Source organism: Rana temporaria, chromosome 2 (assembly GCF_905171775.1).
Source record: "Rana temporaria chromosome 2, aRanTem1.1, whole genome shotgun sequence".
Classification (NCBI taxonomy): domain Eukaryota; kingdom Metazoa; phylum Chordata; class Amphibia; order Anura; family Ranidae; genus Rana; species Rana temporaria.
The window spans coordinates 172,201,789-172,211,852 of NC_053490.1; the positions used below are offsets into that span (position 1 = coordinate 172,201,789).

Genomic DNA, 10,064 nt, shown 5'->3' on the forward strand with positions numbered 1-10,064 from the left:
AAGTAGCATAGGTGAAGCAAATTAACATAAATCATTATTAGTTATTAGGATTTGCTCTAAACGACTTTGCGAATGGAGCAGCAAACCCCATCTGCCAGTGGTGCTCTTGCCGCAATAGATAGCAGATAAAATAAATGTCCTTACCCCATTACAATGTTCCTGTGTCTGTAGCCAAAAGCCAAACAAAAGCAATAAATATAGAGCTTTTCTCTCCACTATTCAGCTGTGACTGTTTTCATCAGCTCTTCCTCTACAAAAAGCTCGATAGCTGCCTGAAAATATTGCATTTTATATCACCAAAGGGCGATTAATATTGCATTAACTGTATTTAACATTTTGAAGAGCCAGTGATCTGCAATGAGCAAATTTCTCCTAGCAAATACAGAGTGTGTCAGAAGAAGCACAACCACTCCAACCTTCCTAGAAACATCGGCTTTGCTTTGTGTTTAGGATTTTTTTTCTCTCCCCCTTTTCATATTTATATTGTTATGGTATAGGGTGATGTGTTTGAAGTAGAGAAAGCCATGCTAATGGTCTGTTAAAGTATTCTGACTCTGTCTGGAGACATCCAAGTCTCTGCCTTCATTAAATGTTTATTGTCAACACTTCAGTGAAAAGAGAGTCTCCTGTAAGTGAATTTCCACCGTTGGATGCTGTCAACATTTTGTTTTATTCTGATCAATGTGTACTAAAGTTTGTATACATTTTATGTTGGAGCAAAGAGACGCACAAGAACTGTGCGACAAACTAACCCGGGTTATACTACCCTAATCGTCTGCCCCTTGTGATAGATAGATAGATAGATAGATAGATAGATAGATAGATAGATAGATAGATAGATAGATAGATAGATAGATAGATAGATAGATAGATAGATAGATAGATAGATAATTTATATTCATATAATCGCCCACATGCATATAATATTATATTCATATTTTCATGCAGACACATATAATAATATACATATATCTATTCAATCACGTGTAGATAGATAGATAGATAGATAGATAGATAGATAGATAGATAGATAGATAGATAGATCATTTATATTCATATAATCGCCCACATGCATATAATACTATATTCATATTTTCATGCAGACACATATAATAATATACATAAATCTATTCAATCACGTGTGTTTGTGCGTACTAACAGCTCCGAGTATGTGTGTGTGTATATCTATCTATCTATCTGTGTATATATATATATATATATATATATATATATATATATATATATATATATATATATATATATATATATATCCATCTATATAGATCTATATATATATATATCTATATATATATATATATATATATATATATATATATATATATATATATAGATAGATAGATAGATAGATAGATAGATAGATAGATAGATAGATAGAGCTATACATACCTCCATACATACATACACTTATACATACATACATACATACATACATAGAGAAACAGAGATAGAATAAAAAAGAGGATAGAGATGGATAGATAGATAGATAGATAGATAGATAGATAGATAGATAGATAGATAGATAGATTCAATAAATTGATTAGATATGATAGACATATAATACATATGATAAAGAGAGAGAGAGAGAGAGAGAGAGAGAGAGAGAGAGATAGATAGGTAGATAGGTAGATAGATAGATAGATACTAGGAACGAATTGATGAAGATAGATAGATAGATAGATAGATAGATAGATAGATAGATAGATAGATAGATAGATAGATAGATAGATAGATAGAATTATATAGGATTAGATATGATAGGCATATAATACATATGATAAAGAGAGGGAGGGAAATAGAAAGAGAGCGAGAAAGAGAGAGATAAAAAAAATGAGGATAAAGACAGATAACTAGAATAGAGTAGATTAGATATGATAGAAATATAAAACATATATAAGAGAGAGAGAGAGAGAATTAGATAGATAGATAGATAGATAGATAGATAGATAGATAGATAGATAGATAGATATGATAGACATATAATACATATGGTAAATACATAGGATAAAGAGAGAGAGGGGAAGGGAAAGAGAGAGAGAGAGAGAGAGAGAGAGAGAGAGAGAGAGAGAGAGAGATGTAGATAGATAGATAGATAGATTAGATATAATAGACATATAATACATATGATAAAGAGAGAGAGATACTATATATGTTCACAAATGCTTTTCTTGCCATATGTAATGATATATATGTAATCGTGTATACTTTTTAAATAAATATTCTTTAAGCAACCACCCACCATGTGTCATTTCTATGTTATTTGTTCTTGTTATTTCTGGTAAAGATGTAATGGCTTTGGGAAAAATGTGAAATAAAAAGAGAAAAATGCGCATAAATGGAAAATAAAACACTGAGCCACATCTACAAATGGATTGAACAGTTCAGGTGGCCAGGAGAATGTAGTGTAAAATGATTTTGTGTGTTACTCCTCCCATTCAGCTGTCTTCACAACAATTACTAAAGTTTTTAATTAGCCTCTTGTTATAATTCATTTTATTAATTTTCCAAATCTCAGTCCATGAATTATTAACAGCGGCTCTGTAATTGTATTTACAACATCCCTTTGTAGTGCACGTGATTAAAACTGGTGGTCCACAAAAGTTTTTTTTTTTTTTCTTCTCCTTTCATTGCCTAAAGTTATATTGTTTTGTACTTTTCATTTGCTCTTGCCTGGCATGATAAGGAAACGATTTTGTATTTTAAAGTTTACTACTAAACAACTGTCATCTGTAAATGACAAGTTATTAGAGTTGCAGGATTCATTAGAAAGTGGATACCAAAAATAATCATTCAATATTCTACACATGGCTAACATTTAAGTAAATATAGGTTTCGGTTTACAGAACATTTTCCTGTTTTTTTTTCCGGTGTTCTGCTAAATCATTGCACTTGTTGAATGAGGCCAGAAATAGCTTTAATATGGCACGAGAAGAAAATCAATAGTATCATGGCAGCTACTGTCTATTCTTCATTGACAATGGGCTAATGTAAAGTGAAGGACACTCTAGAAGCAGCGCTGTGATCGTTCAGACTCCATGCACTCAGGACCTGGAAGTAAAAAGCTGATGGGACATCCAGAGCAAAGTCATTTGCGACAAATCTTTCAGGGTGCTTAGTAAATAGCCGCAAATTGCCAAAGTGCTTAGTTTTGACTTTTGTACTTGTTATTTATTTTTTTAAACTCCTAAGCTAAAATAATTATTTTTACTTTGAATAAGCTGGGGGGGAAAGCAATGACAAGTCATTTTGTACATAACTCTCTGTATTGGTATATTGCTTGTATACCAGTATGTTAAAATAATATTATAGCGTTTCCTTACACAAGAAGATGAGCAAGTAATTCTGATTGACACAGGGGCATTAGAATGAACCATAATTATATTACATTAGGTGGTTCTAATAAGATAATCTCTAATACATTGTATCAAATTCTCTGTAAGCCTCTTAGCACATTCCATAGCACTGTGTATAGTTCTCTATTTCCCTCTGATGACTTTACTTATAGTCCGTGTTCTCATAAGGGATTGTATTTTATCTTGAGTATTTGGCATATTCTTTAAAATTGCTATTCAACATCTCCTTTGATCATTTGGAGCGGTAGGTGGCATCCTATAGCTCCTAATAAAACGCTAACAAGAAGCGTGTTAGGTCAACGTTTGATTCTGCTAAAATCATCTTTAGTGCAAAAGGAAATTATATCAGCCAAACCATTTGACACCTAATGACAAACTGCAATCGTGTCTGTAAAATCTGCTGCTCTTTTTATGGCCCTGGCTTGTTCTAATTTTATTACAGTGAGCTTAATAGTCCTATTAGACTATGGATAATATATATATATATATATATATATATATATATATATATATATATATATATATATATATATATACATACATACATATTTTTTAGTGTATGCAAAAAAATGTGTGAATAAATATAAATATATCTATATCTATCTATCTATCTATCTATCTATCTATCTATCTATCTATATATATATATATATATATATATACACACAAAAAATAGCAAATACATATGGCTTTATGATATGTATATACATATATTTTTTAACACACATATGCATATATACACCTTTGTGATATATATATATATATATATATATATATATATATATATATATATATATATATATAGATAGATAGATAGATAGATAGATAGATAGATAGATAGATAGATAGATAGATAGATAGATACACATACACACAAAAAATAGCAAATACATATGGCTTTATGATATGTATATACATATATTTTTAACACACATATGCATATATACACCTTTGTGAGATATATATATATATATATATATATATATATATATATATATATATATATATATATATATAGATATAGATAGATAGATAGATAGATAGATACACATACACACACAAAATAGCAAATACATATGGCTTTATGATATGTATATACATATATTTTTTAACACACATATGCATATATACACCTTTGTGAGATATATATATATATATATATATATATATATATATATACATACACACAACCATGTGTATATAACAGGAGTGTGTCTCTACACATATATACATATACATTATAATATACATAATATACATTATATATATGTATATATTATATTGAATATATATATTGTAAATAGTATATATAGTATCTAATACACTTATTATATAATTTCACGTATCTGTATCATTTCTATTCTTTGCCCCCACTTCTTTCGACAATTGACCAATCCACAGCCTGTTATGTTTCAATGTTTGCATTTATTTAGAAGTATCTTGTCACCATTGCACATCTTCATATTGCATCTGGCGTACATAAATAGAAATAAAAAATAAAATATTGGGTCGGTGGTGTACATAATAATAATAAATAAAAAAAAAAAAACCTCTGCAAATTTGTATAAACAGGTAGATAAAATGATGAGGCGTCTGGAGGAAATAACTTGTGGTCTCACATTTTTTTTTTTTTTTTACCATCATGTCAAAATTAAAAATATTTACAACATTTTTGCTCTGCATCACACAAAATACTGGACATCAATGTGGTGGAATATTTTTTTTTCTCCTTTTTTTTTTTCTTGGGTGAAGACAGCCAAAAAACAGTGAATATCACAGCACACACAAAGTCTACCAGAAACTAGCCTATGTAGTGCCCATATGCATAGAAAGTTTGCTCTGCAAACAAGGAAAGGAAAGAAGTTTTTTTTTTTCAAAGATCCCAGTTGGACTGCCAACTCATCCATAGATACCCCTAACAGGGTGACAAATTGTTTTTTTATTTTTAAGACCTATGAAGAAACAAATTATGAGACGTATCTGCAGAGCTGGAGATCACAGATGATACTAGCTAGGAGCTTCCTGAAAAGAATCTACTGATTGCTAAATGATTGACACTGCCGTAGTGCAAAATGTTTAATGAAGCAGTGATCATAACCCCTGTATTTAATGGCAGAGAACCGGAGGGTTGCTAATAGACAATGACACATGTCATGTAGCAGCCAACAGAAGTGAAGGCTCCATACTCCTTTGTGGAGCGTGAGATACAATACTGTTAATGGACATCAGTATCCAATATATGAGACTATTGGAAATTGATAAGAGTGAAAAAATAATATAATAATAACAATAATAATAATAATAATAATAATAATAATAATAAAAATAATAAAAATAATAACATTATTATTAATAATAATAATAATAATAATAATAATAATAATAATAATAATAATAATAATAATGATAATAAAAAAATAAAAATAAACAATGCTTCCTGATCTATTACCTTCCCCCCCAAGTCACAGCCCTCCCCCCCCAGTGACCAGCAACAAGAGACAGAATGAGAACATTAATAAATTAATAAAACAGAGCTCGGCTAAAATACTGTCAATTTCACATTATTCTAATTTTGATCATCAGCATCACCAACACTTTAACCCCTAGGGCTTCCGTGTGATGACTTCTATAGACTTGCTCTTGTCCAATACAAGTACACTTGCCCTTGATTTTTATTGAACTAGTAAAATTCAAGAATAGATCTACAGTTTTCACAGAGTCCCAGTCGCCGAATTCCCACCCTTTATTGTCCATTGGTCCCGGCAATAAATAATCTTTATTATTATTATTTTTAGTCTTCTTCTTAAGATTTAATTCTCCGTCTTGATCTCAAGTTTCACTAGAGTCTTCTAGAAGAGAAGAAAAGCCCTCCAAATAAATTAAATTCAGAATAAATAAGGAAATAAATACAGAAATAGTTTTTGTTCTAGGAGGACTTTTTTTTTAGTTTTTGTTTTAGTAAGTGGCAGAAAATTTCATTCTTTTCTGCTTTTGTCTTTGATTACAGAACCAGACCCGCACCACGTTCTTTTTGAGGTCCAGTTTCTCTGCTATGGCTGCAATCTTCTCGGAGGAAGGTCGGGGCTGGACAGCGAAATAAGCTTCCAGGGACCTCTTCTCAGGGGCAGCGATTGAAGTCCTCTTGCGTTTCTTTTCCCCCCCATTAAACAGTTCGGGTTTGTTCATTTTTTCCCTCTGGGCCCCCTCGGCCTCCTCCAGCCAGGCTTGCAGGATGGGTTTGAGGGCGATCATGTTATTGTGGGACAGGGTGAGGGACTCGAACCTGCAGATGGTGCTCTGGCTGAGGGAACCCACCCCGGGGATTTTTAAGTTGGCCAAAGCAGAGCCCACGTCCGCCTGGGTGACCCCCAGCTTGATCCGCCTCTGCTTAAAGCGCTCCGCGAACGCCTCCAGCTCCCGCGGATCTGTCTCTGAGTCGCAGATAGAGGCTAGTCCTGCCGAGGTCACCTGTCCGGCAGATCCGTGATGGGCCACCAGCCCCTGGTGCTGCAGGGCAGAGGTCATGTTCATGGCAGCCTGGTGGGACAGGTGGCTTAGGCCATGCATGTGGCTGTGCGGGTGGGCCGAGGTGGAAATCAAACCCCCTCCGCCGCCTCCGCCGCCACCTCCACCCCCTCCGCCACCCCCGACTCCATCGTGTCCGGTGGAGGCCATAAGTGCCAGGGACGGAGAGGTGACATGGTCCAGAAGGTCCCCGGGCTCCAGCGGCTGGTGATGGTGGTGGTGATGATGATGGTGGTGATGGGCGAGTGGCACCGTGGAGTTGGACGAGCATGGCATGCTGTTCACGCTGTTCATGGTATGGTAGGTGGCATCAGGCTTGAACGGGTGGCTCTTGCCCTGGTTCACGGCCATATCCACTGCGGCCAGGGCCTCGGCCCGTGCCAGGAGGGTCTCATCCAGGCTGGCGAAGATATTGCTCTGCAGCTGCAATCAGAACACATAAGACAGGCTTAGATCACAACCGACTACAAGCTGGATACAACTTCTACAATCACAACAATATCACAGTACAATAAATCATTCATTTATCGAAACATATAGGACAAGGAAAAGCATGTGGGCTCTGGGTTTAGATAGGACCTTAATAATAAGCTTTGGGTTCAACCAGGACAAGAACAGGGGGTTCTGGATCCAACCAGGACATAGAGAAGGGGTTCTGGGGCCAACAAGGACAAGGAGAAGGGGTCTTGGTCCTACCAGGACATAGAGAAGGGGTTCTGGGTCCAACAAGGACAAGGAGAAAGGGTCTTGGTCCTACCAGGACATAGAGAAGGGGTTCTGGGTCCAACAAGGACAAGGAGAAGGGGTTCTGGGTCCAACCAGGACATAGAGAAGGGGTTCTGGGTCCAGGAGAAGGAGCTCTTGGTCCAAGCAGGGCAAGGACAAGGATCTCCGGGTTCCACCAGGACAAGAAGGATGTGCTCTTGGTCCAAACAGGAGGGTCTGTTGGTCCAAACAGGACAAGCAGAAGGGTCTGTTGGTCCAAACAGGACAATCAGGAGTGGATCTTGGTCCAAACAGGACAGGGAGATTGTGCTCTGAGTTCAAACAGGACAAGGAGAAAAAGATAAGTCCGGGTTTTAAAGGGACACGGATAAGAAGCTCTGGGTTCAAACCGGACAAGCAGAAGGGTCTGTTGGTCCATACAGGACAAGGAGAAAAAGATACGTCCGGGTTTTAAAGGGACAAGGATAAGAAGCTCTGGGTTCAAACAGGACAAGGAGAACAAGATAAGTCCGGGTTTTAAAGGGACATGGATAAGAAGCTCTGGGTTCAAACAGGGCAAGGAGCTAAGCACCGGGTCCAAGCATTTCAAGGAGAAGGAGCTAAGGGTCCAACCAGGAGAAGTACAAGGGGCAATGCTGTGGGTCTAACCAGGGCAAGGAAACTGAGCTAAGCTTTGGGTGCAATCACAAGGGCAGGTTGCTGAGCTCTGTGTCTTCACAAAAATCCCAGCTGTGTAATGACCACATCAACATATATATTTCTATATAGCTAGGGCGCCAGGGTAGGGAAGAAGAAGAAAGTAGAAGAGACACAAGCAATGGCACTTACCGGCGGAGTTGGTAGGCATGCTCTCCTTATTGCTTCCGAACTAGAATGCAGAGAGGTGTACTTGTGCTCAGGTAAGCTCGGGTGCATGGCAAAATGAGGCTGCTTGCTGTTCATGGACATCATCTTGAAAGAATTGCATGGAATCCTGGAAGAGTCCTGAAGTGGGAAGAAAAGTGAGCCAGGCTGTGGTGTGTAGGAAGCAGCTCGTCTCTCCGGCTGCTGTGTAATGTCCTGATGATGACCACACGGCGTGTGAGTGTGTCCCTCCAGCTTCTCCTTCTCACTTAGCACTCTGCTCTATTCTACTACTGGGATGAGATGCTTTCTTACACCTGAGCCCCCACATCTCGCAGCTCCCAGCCGGCTCCTCGTATCGCGAGACTCTAGACCCTTTTTTTTCTCCCCTGGCTTGACAGACATCAGCTGTCTGTGGGGCTTGTTGCGTTTACTGCTCAATTGGCTGTCTGGGCGGTGCTGGGGACTGGAGGCTGCTCTTATACAGTGACCAGCATACACCACAGCGGTGCAGGTGCTGCACCTGACAGCCACCACTAGGCACATGGGGACTCTCCTCTCCTGTCTGGGGGTCACCCTAATGCGAGCTACGTGCTTCCACATTGGAATATTTATAGTAGAGATCTTAGCATTTCTACACACACAGACAATATATTTATTTATATTAAATATGTGTATGTGTGTGATCAGATCTTTCCATTTCACACCCAGACAATCACTTTCATATATATATTTATTTATATTATATATGTGTGTGTGTGTGATCAGATCATAGCATTTCTATACCCATACAATCACTTTCATATATATGTTTATTTATATTATATATTATATATGTGTGTGATTAGATCTTTCCATTTCACACCCAATCACTTTCATATATATATATATATATATATATATATATATATATATATATATATATATATATATATATATATATATATATATATATATATATTTATATTATATATTATATATGTGTGTGTGATCAGACCATAGCATTTCTATACCCATACAATCACTTTCATATATATATATTTATTTATATTATATATTATATATGTGTGTGATCAGATCTTTCCATTTCACACCCAGACAATCACTTTCATATATATATATATATATATATATATATATATATATATATATATATATATGTTTATTTATATTTATTTATATTTATTTATATTATATATGTGTATGTGTGTGATCAGATCATAGCATTTCTACACCCATACAATCACTTTCATATATATATATGTTTATTTATATCATGTGATCAGATCTTAGTATTTTACACCCAGGCTGTTCTTTGCTTTCATGGCAAATATATACATGTATATATATATATATATATATATTTATAAAGCTCTTAGAATAATGTCTACTCCCATCTGTACACATACATCACTCCACTGGCTGCATGGCCACAGCAAGCATCAACGTGTATGGGTATTGTCCTGTGTGTGCTGTAAGTTTAAATTACATATTTTTTATATATATATATATATATATATATATATATATATATATATATATATATATATATATATATATATATATATATATCTTATCACGCAAACAACCCAGACAATT

At 35.6% G+C, this 10,064-nt stretch overlaps 1 protein-coding gene across 1 annotated transcript; it reads right to left on the bottom strand.

Moving 5' to 3' along the window:
- Positions 1–5,792: 5,792 nt before the first annotated feature.
- POU4F1 (POU class 4 homeobox 1) lies at positions 5,793–8,924 on the bottom strand. Its single transcript, XM_040339633.1, has 2 exons — positions 8,451–8,924; positions 5,793–7,319 (listed from the first exon to the last, which is right to left on the bottom strand). The coding sequence occupies exons 1-2, from the start codon at positions 8,571–8,573 to the stop codon at positions 6,327–6,329; spliced, it is 1,116 nt and encodes a 371-aa protein (XP_040195567.1). The 5' UTR covers positions 8,574–8,924; the 3' UTR covers positions 5,793–6,326.
- Between the last annotated feature and the right edge of the window lie 1,140 nt (positions 8,925–10,064).